The sequence below is a fragment of the Hemicordylus capensis genome, chromosome 4 (assembly GCF_027244095.1).
Source record: "Hemicordylus capensis ecotype Gifberg chromosome 4, rHemCap1.1.pri, whole genome shotgun sequence".
Classification (NCBI taxonomy): domain Eukaryota; kingdom Metazoa; phylum Chordata; class Lepidosauria; order Squamata; family Cordylidae; genus Hemicordylus; species Hemicordylus capensis.
The window spans coordinates 168,058,951-168,074,132 of record NC_069660.1 but is presented as its reverse complement, the minus strand read 5'-3'; the positions used below and the strand labels follow the sequence as shown (position 1 = coordinate 168,074,132).

The 15,182-nt window shown below is 44.4% G+C and overlaps 1 protein-coding gene across 3 annotated transcripts in view; it reads left to right on the top strand.

The window, feature by feature from the left end:
* The window catches only part of DELE1 (DAP3 binding cell death enhancer 1), a 47,927-nt gene extending 32,746 nt beyond the window's left edge, over window positions 1-15,181 (top strand). For 2 of the 3 annotated variants that reach the window (XM_053313581.1, XM_053313583.1), the window contains exons 7-12: window positions 5,561-5,654; window positions 8,615-8,757; window positions 11,070-11,231; window positions 12,296-12,388; window positions 14,317-14,476; window positions 14,765-15,181. In XM_053313581.1, coding sequence (XP_053169556.1) covers window positions 5,561-5,654; window positions 8,615-8,757; window positions 11,070-11,231; window positions 12,296-12,388; window positions 14,317-14,476; window positions 14,765-14,964 — 852 coding nt within the window. In that variant the 3' untranslated portion in view covers window positions 14,965-15,181. The remainder of the gene's footprint in view (window positions 1-5,560; window positions 5,655-8,614; window positions 8,758-11,069; window positions 11,232-12,295; window positions 12,389-14,316; window positions 14,477-14,764) is intronic. The other variant, XM_053313582.1, reaches the window with a different exon arrangement.
* The last annotated feature ends 1 nt before the right edge of the window (window position 15,182 follows it).

Below are 15,182 nucleotides of genomic sequence, written 5' to 3'. Positions count from 1 at the left end.
TACCTGTCATTTAAGACAGCAGAGAGGCAGTGGATGCTCTGAACTGGGCCTTGGAGCTTTTTCTGGGCTGGATGAGGGCAAACAAGCTGGTCTTGTGGTTGCAGGCATGAATTGTCTCCTTTGCTAAGCAGGGTCCACCCTGGTTTGCATTTGAATGGGAGACTACATGTGAACACTGTAAAATATTCCCCTTAGGGCATCCCCACTCTGGAAGGAGCATTTGCATGCTTGCATGCAGAAGGTTCCAAGTTCCCTCCCCAGCATCTCCAAGATAGGGCTGAGAGAGACTTCTGCCTGCAACAGAGAAGTTGCTGCCAGACTGTGTAGACTGTGAGACCAATGGTCTGACTCAGTATAAGGCAGCTTCCTATGATCCTAAATTCCTAAGCTGAAACTTAATCCAGATAAGATGGAAGTGCTCTGGATTGGTAAAAATGATTATCTGAGTTGTGGGGTAAATCTGGTCTTGGATGAGGTTACACTTCTCCTGAAAGACAAGTCCACAGCTTAGGGGTGCTTCTGGACTCAACACTGTTGGAGGCACAGGTGGTGGCAATGTGCAGAGGTGTTTTTTACTAGCTATGGCTGGTACACCAGCTGCAACCCTACTTGGAGAAGTCTGACCTGACCTCAGTCACTCATGCTCTGGTGATGTCCAGATTGGACTAGTGCAATGCACTCCACATGGGGCTGCCCTTGAGGGTGGTTCGGAAGCTTCAGCTGTTCCAGAATGCTGCTGCTCATGGGTGTAAGTCACTTCTTGCAGAGCCCAGCAGAGAGGGAGAGGGAGAGTGCTGCCTGGAGAGTGCCACTTCCCACTCGGTGCTGCCTGGAGTGAGAGACCAGGTGGTTGCTGGGGTTCCTTCTGTTGTTGCCTGCCTGCTTCTGCTTCCCCTGTGTGGCTGCAGCCTCAGGGTAACATCTGTGGGAAGTGTAGGCAGGATTGGGACCAGCCCCTGAGTGACTCAGCTATTCCTCGGGTCACCTGCTCAGTTTTGGGATTTATAGGAAGGCTCCTTGTGGTGGCGGGTCCGCCCCTTTGGGGGAGAACAAGGGCAAGGGCTAGAGGGCTTCTGTTTAATCAGTTTTAAGCTGTTTTGGACTTGGGTTGAATTTTTTGTAATGTGTTTGGGCTTGTCTGGAGATGGGGGGACAGGGTGTGCCTTTGTTGACTATGGGGCAGCTATCCCGGTGGTGGGTGGGAAATAAAAGAAGTAATGTTGGCAGGTCAGCAGGCCATTCCAGGAGAAGGGTAGTCAGAAATGTAATAGCTGTCTCCCCTTCCGGCTGTCCTGCCCACTCTTTGACTTCAGGGAGCACTGCCAACAACCCACATAGCCTTACCCTGCTCCTCTGTAATGCCAGGTCGATCCAAAATAAACCTGAACTCATCCATGATTTGATCATGGATGAAGGGGCCGACCTGGTATGTATTACCGAGACTTGGTTGGGGGAGGCTAGTGGTCCAGTTTGGTCCCAGCTTCTCCCTCCAGGATATTCTGTAGAGGATCAGGTGAGGGGACGTGGGTGGGGAGGTGGATTGGCTGTGGTCTATAAGGATAACATTCCCCTTACCAGGGTCCCTGTTAGGGTATTGGACCATATTGAATGTGTGAACTTGAGTTTGAGGACCAGGGATAGATTGGGACTTCTGTTGGTGTACCAATCACCCCGCTGCCCAGCAGAATCCCTTACTGAGCTCACAGACTTGGTCGCGGAACTCGCGTTAGAGTCTCCCAGACTCTTGGTGCTGGGGGACTTCAATGTTCATTTCGGGACCAATCTGTCCGGGGTAGCTCAGGAGTTCATAGCGGCCATGGCAACTATGGGCCTATCCCAAGTGGTCTCTGGACTAACGCATATTGCAGGTCACACGCTTGATTTGGTCTTTTACTCTGATCAGAGTGGTGTTCCATGGGTGGGGACTCCTGTGATTTCCCCATTGTCATGGATGGACCACCATCTGGTTAAGGTTGGACTGACAACCACTTCGCACCTCCACAGGGGTGAGGGGCCTATTATAATGGTCTGCCCAAAGAGGTTATTGGATCCACTAAGATTCCAAGAAGCCTTGGAGGGATTCACTGTTGGCTTTGCTGGTGATCCTGTTGATGCCCTTGATGAAAATTGGAACAACTTACTCACCAGGGCAGTAACGATTGCTCCCAAGCGTTGCCTCCGACCCGCTTCAAAATTGGCCCCTTGGTATACGGAAGATCTACAGGGGCTGAAGCGGCAAGGTAGGAGACTGGAGCAGAAGTGGAGAAAGACTCAACTCGAATCTGACAGATTGCGACATCTAAAGATCTGTGCTCAGGCAATATGTGCGGCAAAGAGGCAGTTCTTTTCTGCCCGTATTGCCTCTGCGAGTTCACGCCCAGCTGAGTTGTTTGGGGTTGTGAGGGGACTAGTATCTGTTTCCCCTCCCTGAAACCAGAATTTGAAGTCATCAGTTACCTGCTGCAATGTGTTTAAAGAGTTTTTCACAGATAAAATCTCTCGGATTCGGGCCAACCTAGATGGAGACTCCACAATTAATTTGATGTCTGAACTGGAGGTGCCCAACAACTCCTCTTATGTGATTCGACTGACTCCTGAGGATGTGGACAAGCTGCTTTGAGCAGTGAGGCCAACACTTGTTCTCTTGACCCTTGTCCAACATGGCTTGTTCTATCTAGCAGGGAGGCTGTTGTAGACAGCCTGGTGGAAATCATAAATGCTTCTCTGAGGGAGGGCAGGATGCCTCCTTGTCTTAAGAAGGTAATCATTAGACCTCTTCTAAAGAAGCCTGCATTAGATCCCTCAGAGTTGAGCAATTTTAGGCCTGTTTCCAACCTCCCATGGCTGGGCAAGGTAATTGAGAGAGTGGTGGCCTCTCAGCTCCAGGTGGTCTTTGAGGAAACTGATTATCTGGACCCATTTCAAACTGGTTTTTGGGCGGGCTATAGGGCGGAGACTGCCTTGGTCGGCCTGATGGATGATCTCCAATTGGGAATTGACAGAGGAAGTATGACTCTATTGGTCCTTTTGGATCTCTCGGCGGCTTTCGATACTATCAACCATAGTATCCTTCTGGAACATCTGAGGGTGTTGTGGGGTGGAAGGCACTGTTTTACAGTGGTTCCACTCCTACCTCTTGGACAGATTCCAGATGGTATTGATTGGAGATAGTTGCTCTTCGAAATCTGAGCTTAAGTGTGGCTCCGTACTTTCTCCAATGCTTTTTAACATCTACATGAAACCACTGGGAGAGATCATCAGGGGATTTGGAGCTGGGTGTTACCAGTATGCTGATGACACGCAGATCTACTTCTCCATGTCAACTTATTAGGAGCTGGCATATCCTCCCTAAATGCCTGCCTGGAAGCAGTAATGGGCTGGATGAGGGAGAATAAACTGAAGCTGAATCTAGATAAGACGGAGGTACTTATTGTGCGGGGTCAGAATTCTAGAGATGATTTTGATCTCCCTGTTCTAGATGGGGTCACACTTCCCCAAAAGGAACAGGTTCGCAGGCTGAGAGTACTTCTGGATTCACACCTCTCCCTGGTTTCTCGGGTTGAGGCAGTGGCCAAGGGTGCTTTCTATCAGCTCTGGCTGATATGCTAGCTGTGCCCATTTCTCAAGATCAGTGACCTCAAAACAGTGGTACATCTGTTGGTAACCCCAGACTTGACTTCTGTAATGAGCTCTACGTGGGGCTGTCTTTGTACGTAGTCCTGAAACTTCAGTTGGTTCAGAATGCGTCAGCCAGGTTGGTCTCTGGGTCATCTCGGAGAGACCAAGTTACTCCTTTACTGATGCCAATAGGTTTCCGGACAAAATATGAAGTGCTAGTTATAACTTACAAAGCCCTAAACAGCTTAGGCCCTGAGTATTTAAGAGAGCGTCTTCTTCATTACGAGCCCCACCGCCCGTTGAGGTCATCTGAGGAGGTCTTCTCCAGTTACTGCCAACTCATTTGGTGGCAACACAGAGACGGGCCTTCTCGGTTTCCGATTGTGGAATCCGTTCCCTGCTGAGATACAATCCTCCTCATCTCTGGCAATTTTCAAAAAACACCTGAAAACCCATCTTTCTGCCCATGCTTTCTCAGCTTCCTAAGAATTTTAGATTTTAATCTCTGGCTTATTTTTAATTTTTTAAATTGTTTTAAGTTTTTTGTATATGTTTTAAACTTTTTTAATGCTATTGTTAACTGCCCAGAGAAGAAGGTTTGGGGTGGTGTCCAAATTTGATAAATAAATGAGTGTTTATATCCATCCTGTGGCAGCTGCATTGGTTACCAGTTCACTTTTGGGCTAGATTAAAGGTGTTGGTCCTGACCTTTAAAGCCCTACATTGCTTGGCACAATTAAAGACCCATCTCTTTAGAGTGGTTTTTTAATGTTTTATCTGCTGGTTATATCTGGTAGGTTTTAAAGTTCTTTTTAGCTATCTATTAACAACTTTTAATTTGAACCTTTAAAAAAATCAATTTTAAATGTGGTTTTAGCTTGGTCTTTTTTAATTTGCTTAATTTTATTAATTTTTTACTTTATATTGAGTTCCATCAGTGGAAGAAGGCTGATGCCAGATCCTGTGCCACTCTATTTTTATTATTTATTTATTGTGTGTGTGTGTGTGTGTGTGTGTGTGTGTGTGTGTTTTAAATATAGGCTTGGGCCCTTAATGTTTTATTTGTATGCTGTGACACTGTAGGTTATCTTCATCTTATTCTTGTTTCTGCTTTTAACTTGAGAATATTATTTTCCAATTAAAGGGTTCTACTGCACCATGTATAAGCTGGCATAATAGCTGACACCAGCTTTATGGTTTCCTGCCATTATAGTGTGGGAAAGGAAGATGGGAAAGTGTTGCAATTGTAAATCATATGTTGTTAGCAATAGGGGTGCTGTGTGTTTGAATAGCTAACTAGCCTACTTGGAACTAGTGTGTATTCCTTAACACTCTTCAGAACAAAGTGGCTAGATTTTTGCTTTCTTTTGAGACAGAATATTGCAGTGGCTGACATACAGAGCAAGGATGTACCAGTGCAGTTAGAGAGCAGCCTAATAGAACTTTCCAACTAACTCAAGTGGGGTACAGTAGGGAAGCTGCAATTTTTGATGCCCTCACCTTCCCCTGGGCTTCCTGGGAAAGGGGTGGATGGGTGTGTCTCTGTGAAAAATTGTCACTTCCCTGCTAACAGGTGGGTAGGTAGGTAGGTGTGTATATCCATTCATTCATTCATTCTCATTCGATTTATATATAGTTAGTTAGATTAGGCTGCTCTTTCACTACATTGGTGCATCCTTGCTCTATATGTCAGCCAGTAGCTCTAATTTTGGATATTCTAAAGTAACTGCTGCTGAACAAGATTTCCTAAGAGAAAGGTTCAAATTCTATTAGGAATTTACTATAATGTGAAAGCTAGTATAGGGGGGAAATTGCTGACAGATGCATGGAGGTTCTATGTGAACCTATGCATGAATTCCTGTAGGAAGCAATACCCAGTATTAATTTTATGCAAATTCCTGTATGAACCTATGCTCAGTATTTATTTTTGTCTTTTCTGCAGGGCAACCTAGAACAGGAGGATTATCTTAATGAAGCTGCTTCTCAAGTGCAACAGGTGTTTCAAGCCAGTGTTTCCATGGCATTCAACATCCTTGGTAACAATTTGTATGTTACTCATCCACAGCATCAAGCAGAGGCTTGGATGTGTCTACAGCAGTGTTCCCTGTAAGAGGGAATCCCAGATGTTGTTTTCTACAACTCTCAGAACCCCTAGCTGCAGTTGGCTTTGGCTGAGGATGCTGGGAGTTGTAGTCTACAACATCTGGGATTTTCTGTTAGAGGGAACACTGGTCTACAATGTGATAGAGAGACCAGTGAGTTTGGCCAGAGGTGATAGAGAGACCAGTGAGTTTGGCCAGAGGTTCTCAAACTTGGGCTTCCATATATTTTTGGACTATAACTCTCATCATCCCCAGTCACAATGGCTAAAGTCATTGTGGATTAAATAATGTGGTTTAATGGGTGCAAAGCTGCCAAGGGCGGCGACAACCTGGGTCACATGAGACCCAGGGTCAATGACCTCCACCCTCTCCCCACAACTGCCAGTGAGTGGGTAGGTGATGGGGAACACCTGCCCACTCCATCCTTCCTCACCGCCACTTTCTCAGTGAGTAGAGGCAGTGGCAGTGAGGAGTGTGGGTGGTGTTCTCCATCACCCTCCCGCCTGCCCCTCTCGCTGCCGCCACAAAGCAGCAGGTGGCGGCAAAGAGGTCAGGTATACGCTCCCTGTCATCCGCCCACTCTTCTGCGCACTGTGGCCAGGAGGACACCCAGGCGGGTAGTGGAGGACAGGTGGGATGGCAGTGGAACGGCCTTGGGCCATTCCTGATTACCTATGCAATAAGGAGACAGTTTATCTGAGTTGAATGTTTATCTGGTAAAGACTAAGGAATGAAGTAGGAATGTTATGTATAAGAACATATCACTGGAGCACTTTTTTATGATGACTTTCGACTTCACCATACTTGGGTCCTTCATATTTATATTCATAAATATTTTATTTTATTTTATTTTATTTTATTTATTGCACTTGTATACCGCCCCAAACTCACGTCTCTGGGCAGTATTTATTTATTTAGCTGCTGCTTCAAACTTTAAAGGAGGAGCTGGCACTAGTGTTTGAGGGAAGTAACAAGGGGAGCCCCAACTGCACTCAGCCAAATGATAGTACTGGTAGTTCACTGTAGAGTCTTGGACAAGGAGTAAAGCAAGGCTAGCTAGGGGAAATAGTTGAATTAAAGCCAAGCTCATCTTTTGCATGCCTGGCCAGAAAGAGAAAAAAAAGGAAGAGCAAACAAGTTTTAAACTTATAGTGCATATGCCACAAAGCAGCACGCTAACCACCAGCCACTGCAAGAGACAGAAGAAAGGCACATCATGGGGCATTTGTCATGCCCCAGTCACCTAATCCCACAGACCCAGCCATATACATCAGGAACACAGAGGCTGCATATGGAGTCCTAGCCCTGTGGATCAGCACAAGCCTCATGAACTTTTGGTCACAGGTTAAAACCTTGGATAGAGTTGCAAAAGTTGGGAGGAGTCTTCACAAATAGGCACAACTGAGACTGCACTGTGTTAGCCAATCAGAGGGAGTACTTCATAGGCCAGTTGCTTGGCTCTCACATGGTCCAGGTTCTCTTTGCATCAGCTGTCCCATCTATTCTCCCCATGCTTGTTTCCTTGATTGCCTAGGCCTGCTTATTATTACCCCACCAGATCTTGTGATCCATCCCTCTCCTACATTTGACTGCCTCATTTGCCATAACAGCAGGAATGAGCCAGCTTGTAAACTCCGAGGAGCCTGCCTCAGTCTTTACCCTTGCGGGAACTCAGTGGTCAATGGAGAATCTGCAGACCATGAGCCTTGGTAGCAGAGAGGTCCCTGGACTCTTCTCCCATTCCAGATCAGGAAAGAACTCAGACAAGAAGGAACTGGGGTAGGAAAAGGGATCCATATCTTGTAACTCTCAGGAACAAAGAAACAATAGTGGTGACAAACTGGAAACTTTTATTGAACAGAATGATGCAACCAACTAACCAACCAACCAACCAATCAAAACCATAGATAGGATTACCACCCTTCCTGGCCCAGCAGGTCTTCAGTGCCTTTGAAAGTTGCATGGCAGACAGTAGTATAGTGGGTGTCATTTATCCCATCATGAGAGGCACAAGAAATGTTTTCAAAGAGACATGGGAGACCTTTACAGCAGTAGCTAGCTTGAAATACAGCATCTTCCTTCTTTCCTTATCTGTGTGGGGTACATTGGTACATGGGGTGGTAGTTCCTGTTCAGAGTGAGAGTGTGTGTGTGTGTGCGTGTGTTTGAGGCAAAGTATCTGTAAGAGTTCCGAGGTGATAAATGTGAGTGAAATGCTCTTTCCATATTTGTTTCAGGCAAGCTGTTTTCAAAAAGGAGCACTTTGCACAAACAGTTTGTTTAAAGTGCCCTTTTTCCATAGTTGCTTTTCTCTTATGTGTACAATGTGAGGCCAGAGGGATCAGCCACATGCTGTACCATCTGAGGCATGGCTATCCTGTCAGGGTTTAACTACTAGGAAAGGTGTGCTTTGTGTGCATAGGTAGTTTGAATTCTATTCTATACTCTTTTGTGGAGGAGTGGGCTGAATGGGTTAACAAGGAATCTGGGAGGGTGGGAGGGAGGTTTTGTTTTGTTTTTGCTCTTCATCAATTTCTCTGTCCGTTTTTTTGCCTTTGCACAAGGATCTCTGTGCTTTTTTTTGGCCTTTGCAGTGAAGGAAATACTCCAGTGTATCTCAAGTTTTACCAGAGCTGGGGACTTAAGGCAAATCAGACCAAGTTTTGTGGTGGTTTGTTTTGTTTTTAAAAAACAGGATTGTGTCCTTGATGCCCACCTACCCCCCACCATCTTCATGGTAGGAGAGGCTCTGAACCTAGAGGAATGGGGCAGGATGTCCTCCTGAGGGAGCTTCCATTCTGCTAACTGGAGTGGGGTGGTTGTACCTTTTTTCAGATAATTGAAAAGAATTGTGTCAGTGTTGCCTGAATCATTTCTGTTGTGTTGCTTTCCAAGGGTTAGAGTTCATGCAGGATGGGCAGTGCAAAATGGCCTTTTCCTGCTTCAAGCTGGCCGCAGACCAGAACTACAGCAAAGCCCAGTTCAACGTGGGGTCATGCTATGAACATGGAAGAGGCACCAAGAAGGATGTGGCCAAGGTCCTCCATTCTCATTTGTACTACTTTTCTTGATTCTATGGGCAGAATGCTATCTACTGTGGGAAGCAGTGGTGGTTCTTGTATAGGGGCAAAGTGGGCACAGCCCCCCTAAAGAACTCTGTCTGCAGCTGCTATGTTACTCACCTAACTATAAGTTGCAGGCATCATTTTGAATTCAGTATATATCCTCTCTATCTCTCAGGACTCTGCTGCTCCAGGACCTGCAGTTTGTGTGGCTAGGCTGGGCTCCAGGCTAGCTCCTTGGTGGATAACATTAGTATAAGAATTCCCTCCCCAGTTTTAATATTAAAAAGCCTCCTAGCCAATAATTAGTTTTTTGTTTATTGTCACAAGGTGCCTTGGCCAATAAGGAAAGGCTCAGCTATGATTGATTTCCGTGACCACTAAACAGGAACATCTGGAGGTAGGCACAGTTTTTTAATGGGGCTGGAAGGAAGCAATAAGCCCTGTTTATATTAGCAACAGTGCATTGTGTTGGTGTTCCATCTTTTGTGAAACATGGAGCAAAATGGAGGCACTCAGTCTGCCAGCAAATGGAGTTCAAAAAAGGAAGGAACCCAACCAAGCCCTCAGAAGGCATTGGATTTCTCCAGCATTTGCTGAGAGCTTTTCTCTTTTCCTTTTTTCTGTTTGAAAAATTCACTAGCAAATCTTAGTAATATCCAGAGATCCAGAAAATAGGGTTGGAAAGTGATGGGATATGGTGGACTGACACTTCTCTTCATAAGAAACAGCCACCTCCTTTCTTCCCCCTTGTTCTGGGACTTTAAAGAATGCCTATTGCTAGCTTCCTCATCTTTCTCTTACTCTCACCTCTCTGGAGGGAGGGAGGGTTTTTTTTAGTTTCAAATAAAACATGTATTTTAACTGAAATTACTAATTGTACAAATTCAAATGTATCCTGTCCGAAATGTGTGTCTTTTAATACAGAAATACTTGTTTTAAATTTTAAGAATTCTGAGATTCTTGCCTTCTATTTATGAACAACCTAACAGGCACAGCTTGGAAACCAGAAAAGTCCAGAATAGTCAAGTAGCTGCCCCTCTCTCCTTATAGCAGTTTTTGTTTGCTGTTAGTTGGTTAATTTATATGTTTAACTTCTTGGTGAGTGGTAGTAGTATTGAAAGGAGAGATCTTTGTCATAAATTATTTGGTCAGGTCTGTGATCTATATAGTATAATCTGATATTTGTTGCATAAAATTTCAACCAATTCTATACAGTTTCCAAGTAAAGCCTTAATCTACTTATGGGGGCTTACTCCCAAGTAACTGTTGTGTGCATAGGATTGCAGCCCAAGGACACATCCCAGAAATGTTTATATTGTGAGAGAGGGAGGAAAAAAGGCTTGCTTTTTAAAATTTTATTTATTTATTATTTTTAGTATGCATGTGCATATTTGTAAGAAGTGGGCTCTTTGTGGGTGGGTGGGGGCAAATACCTAGTAGTATTTTCAAGCAGTGTGAAACTTGAAAATGCAGAGAAATTGCAAATAGGTGCTCAAGAATCCAACCCAACCCCCCACTTCAGGTGGTCTTAACCAAGTCCTGCATGAGGGAGGAGAGGACTGAGATTGCAAGGAGGGTGAGAAATGGAGGCAATGTTGATAGAAGGGATGGAACTACTGAGGGGAAGAAGAGGCACAGGTACTTAAGAGAGAGAGGACATTGCTACTTCCCAAACTGATACCTACAGTTAACCATTCGAAGACCATGACTGCTTTATTTGCAGCCAGCCAATGGACAAATTTAGCACTAAACAGCCAGCTGCCAAGTGCTGGTGTGAATGAGGAAAATATTGGTTGAGACAAGTAAACAACTTTACAGACTGGAGCAAACCATGGGCTGGCAATTGCCCTTCCCCTTCTTTGTCTTTGCCTCAGGGTTGGACCTGCCGAGGGTTACCCTAGTGCCCACCCAGCCCCAACAGGCAGCAGCTGCCAAGGTGGAAATCACTCAGCAGCTAGATTATGTCCAATGTGGCTGGGACCTTCAGGCATGTTGAACACCTCGAAGCCACTTGCCCCTCTCTACTGAGATACACCTGCCTTCCCTGGCAAGTGCTCTCAGGAATGTGTGCAAATTATACAGAGGAAAGGGGCTATAGTCCTAAGTGTACACCAAACACCAATGCACTTGGCAGTTTTCTTGTGACTTCTGTGGGACTAGAGCAAGAAAGAGGGGCATCTGCAGAGAAAGTTCTATGTTCTCTAGCGGGGGATGAACTTACTGGCCCTGCCCATGATGTTGCACATATCTTTACACTCTTGGTTGATGCTGTTTTCTCTTTCTAGGCAGTCCTCTACTACCAGCGGGCAGCTCAGCAGGGACACACCATGGCCCAGTACCACTATGCTAAGTGGCTTCTCTGCCGCTGGCCGAAAGCAGACAATGACAGCAGTGTACAGGAAGCAGTTGATTTGCTGGATCAGGCAGCTACTGCAGGGCTAACGCAGGTGTGAATATTGGTTAGCAGGGTTCCGGCTCTATGCCAGAAGAGAGGACCTCACAGTTGCTAGATAGCAGAGGAGCTCCTTCCTTTGCTCTTCCCAGTTTAGTTTTGTGTATGTGTGTGTCATGTTTGGATGACAAGGTACCCACCTGAATCCTCCTCCCAACCAATGCATTCTAATGCAGCCCACTTTCTAACCAATGCATTCTAATGCAGCCCACTAATGCAGCCCACTTCTTCAACCAAACACATTTGTGTTTGGTTGAAGAAGGTATGTAGTGAGTTCAGTGAGTTGCTATGCCTCTGTTTTTCTTAGGCTTTGTTTGTACCCACATCTCGCTTTATTAGATGGCCCTGCATATCTATGATTTACTCAGCTAGGAATTCTTAAGTAAAAGTAAACTAATTTGACCAGTTTCCAACATTTTACCATTATATATTGGACACTGCATGCTAACAGACTATCTTCTGAAGTAGAATTTCAGTGTATTAGGATAATTGTTTCCTTAGGGTCAGAAAACCATTTTCTGGCTACATTTCATCTTTGTATTAAGAAGTCTCTGCCTTTGTAACAGTTGCCTCTTCACTGAGATGGCTGTTCATCTTGGACACAACTGAGCTAGAGGCAAAGCATTTTTAGGGAAAAAAGATCCATTGTTGCATGGAGAGATTTAAGCATAACAGAAATTTAAGCATGAACACTTCTATAAAAATAATATGGGTTAAAAATAGTGATAGCAAATTTACTACTACTACTACTACTGCTACTACAAATATTTATATACCTCTCTTCAACAAAATTCTCGAAATGGTTTACATAGAAAAATAAATAATATATGAATAAGATGGTCCCCTGTCCCCAAAGGGCTTACAATCAAAAAAGTAACATAAGGTAGACACCAGCAACAGCCACTGGAGGGATGCTGTGCTGGGGTTGGATAGGGCCAGTTGCTCTCCCCCTGCTAAATAAGAGAATCACCACTTTAAAAGATGTCTCTTTGCTCTTTAACAGTTGCTCAGTTACTCTGAGATCTGAAAACAAATCTGATTGGTTTATCTTTAATGCAGGCACAAGCCTACCTTGGGGTGCTCTATCTGAAGGGTTTGAAGCCTGGCAGGCAGTGTGCGCAGAAGTATTTGCATATGGCAGCCAAATGTGGGGTAAGGCTTTTTCTAGAATAATCACACTTTGCAATTTTGGTGGGTACTTGCAATGTAAAATTAGCAGCCAACCCAATGCATAATTTCACTAAACTGAAGGTTTGATGTTTGAAATTTTGTTTTTTAATGAAACGTTGAGAATAGTGTCATAGTTGGATATCTTTTGAGCAATCCATACCTGAGCAGTATATTTGTTAATGCAATATTCTAATAGTGCACAATACATGTGTGCATGCATGTACAAAAATGAACTACTGATACATTTTTATATATGTGGTACATTTCTTTTAATATTGAGAGAACACAATATTTTTGAAGTAGCTATTATGCCTAGCTCACAGCCAACATGAAACTATTATTAGAATCCAATGCCCCATTACCAAATATATATTTATTTATAAGATTTATATGCCACTCATCTACCATGGCACCCAGAACAATTGCAGAACAATTGCAATGAACAACTAAATTGTAGAACGCAATTAAGAACTAAAACAAATTACATGAACTAACAGAACAAAATTAAAACTTCAGCATAAAACAGCTCCAAAAATTTGGGTAAATGAAAACATCTTTACCTAGTACTGAAAAATGATGGCACCAGGCAGAATTCCTTGAGGAGGGAGTTCCACAGACAGGATGCCACAACAGAAATGGCTCGGCTTCCAGTCACCTCAGTGGGCGGGGAAACCAAGAGGAGGACCTCTGAAGATGATCTTGTGGTCCAGGCAAGCTCATGCAGAAGGAGGCATGAAATATCTGGCATTAAATATCCAAGCCATTTAGGGCTTGAAAGGTTAAAGCCACCACTTGAATTATGCTTGGAAATGGGTGTTGAATTGGGTGTTGAATGAGTGTTGAAATGGGTATTAAAATGCTTGGAAATTGAGTGTACCTGACTCAAAACTGGCATATGTTCCATCTGCTCAGGGTGTCCAGCTGCAGTGGTAGTGTCTGCTCTTCAGAAGTGTGTGGGAGAGCAATTCCACCACAACCCCAGAAGCACTTTGAGCAACCTGAAATTATGTCCCTGAGAGTCATACAGATCTTAGGGTCATAATTTCAGATTGCTCAGAGCACTTTTAGGGGATAGGGAGATCAGTAAAAATCACCCCACTCCCTGGTGTGAGCACCTGTGCTTCCGAAGCCAGAATGCTATAGCTCTGGCAGAGTATTCCTTTCACTGCATGAACACAGTGTTAGTCAGGATGTATTGCTATATTTTGCAATATCTGAACTGTCTTCAAAAGCAATCCCACATTCAAATAATCTAAACAAGATTTATTAGTGCGTGGATAAGCAATCCATCTCTGTCTAAGAAGGCACTGTAAGATATTTTCTTAGGGAATGGTGCCATAGCTTAGTGGAAGAGCAACTGCTTTGCATGCAGAAGGTCCCGAGATTCACTTCCTGACATCTCCAGGTAGGTCTGGAAGAGACTCCTGCCTGAAACCTTGAAGAGCTGCTGCCAGTCAGTGCTGAGCTAGATGGACCAATAGTCTGACAAGCAGCTTCCTAGGTTCCTGTGTAAGCTTTTAAAAGGTGTCCACCCCTGCTTGATTTTGGTGGAATCAACTACCCACTGGGCATCAATTGCTTTTCCTAGGAAATTAACTTGTTCTCAAGTAAATACTCTAATAGCCCCAAGTAGCTCCTCTCCATATTTAGCATCATCCCCTGAAAAACCTGGACTGAAAAATTGAAGCTGAAAGGAGCAGCATTGCTGTGGCTCCCACACTACGAGGATGACATGAATACTGAATACTGTGCATGTGTGCACAGTTGTGCATGCATGCAGCTAGAAATGACAGTTCTAGAATTTCCCATAGTAAGAAGGTACTACTATACATCAGATACATATAGTTGCATTGATATAGCTGCTTTAAACCCCTTATGCCTAAGTCTTAAACATGTCTATTTGCATGTAGGACTCCTCCAGCAGATTCCTTTTGGGTGTTTGTTATGAAAAGGGCTTTGGAGTCCCCCAGAACCAGCTGTCAGCTAGGAAGTATTACCAGAAAGCTGCAGCTGAAGGCTACAAACTTGCACAGGAGAGAATGAAAATAATGGCGCAAGAGGAGATAACAGGTACTGGGAGTGGGGAAGCAGCAGGACTTGATATTGGTGAAGAAGACAAGTGGGGGGTGGGGAAAGAATAGTTTGGCACTTAGTAGAGGATAATAATGCATGGGAAATGGGGAACCTGCTCGAAAGGTTAACTGATGGGGTAGGGCCAAAAAGGAAGAAGATGAAGGCAGTTTCTGTATTTATTACCTTTTTGTTGTAATATCTGCTCTGTGCTTTGCTTTGAGGATATGGGCTACTTCAGCTGTGCAGTTATTGTCTGATATTCCCTCTCTCTTTGAACCCTTGCAGCTATGCAGAGTCAGCATCCAATATCCTTGGCAACAAGAACTTTTTTCTCCAGTCCTTGCCTTCAGAGCCTGGATCAGCCACTGGCTTCTCACAGCCTGCTTCATTCCTGGAGCACAGGAAACCTCAAAGATGTAACAAATAGCTGTGTGAATTGCATGCTACAGCCATTGACTTTGTCTTCAGGAATAGCAATTGGCTAAAATGGCTGATGGGGAAACTTCCTCCTCACAGTTGATGACTGAGATTCAAGCTAATACTGCCACCCTTTCTAGAGACAAAACCACATGGACATTGCAGGCATCTGTTTGCAACTGTTTCTAAATGTACACTTTCTTACTGGATTGTTCTTCCAAAAAACTGCAGTCAGAGAGCTACACCAATGAATGTTGCAGTCACATAAAGCAGCCCTGATAAGCAT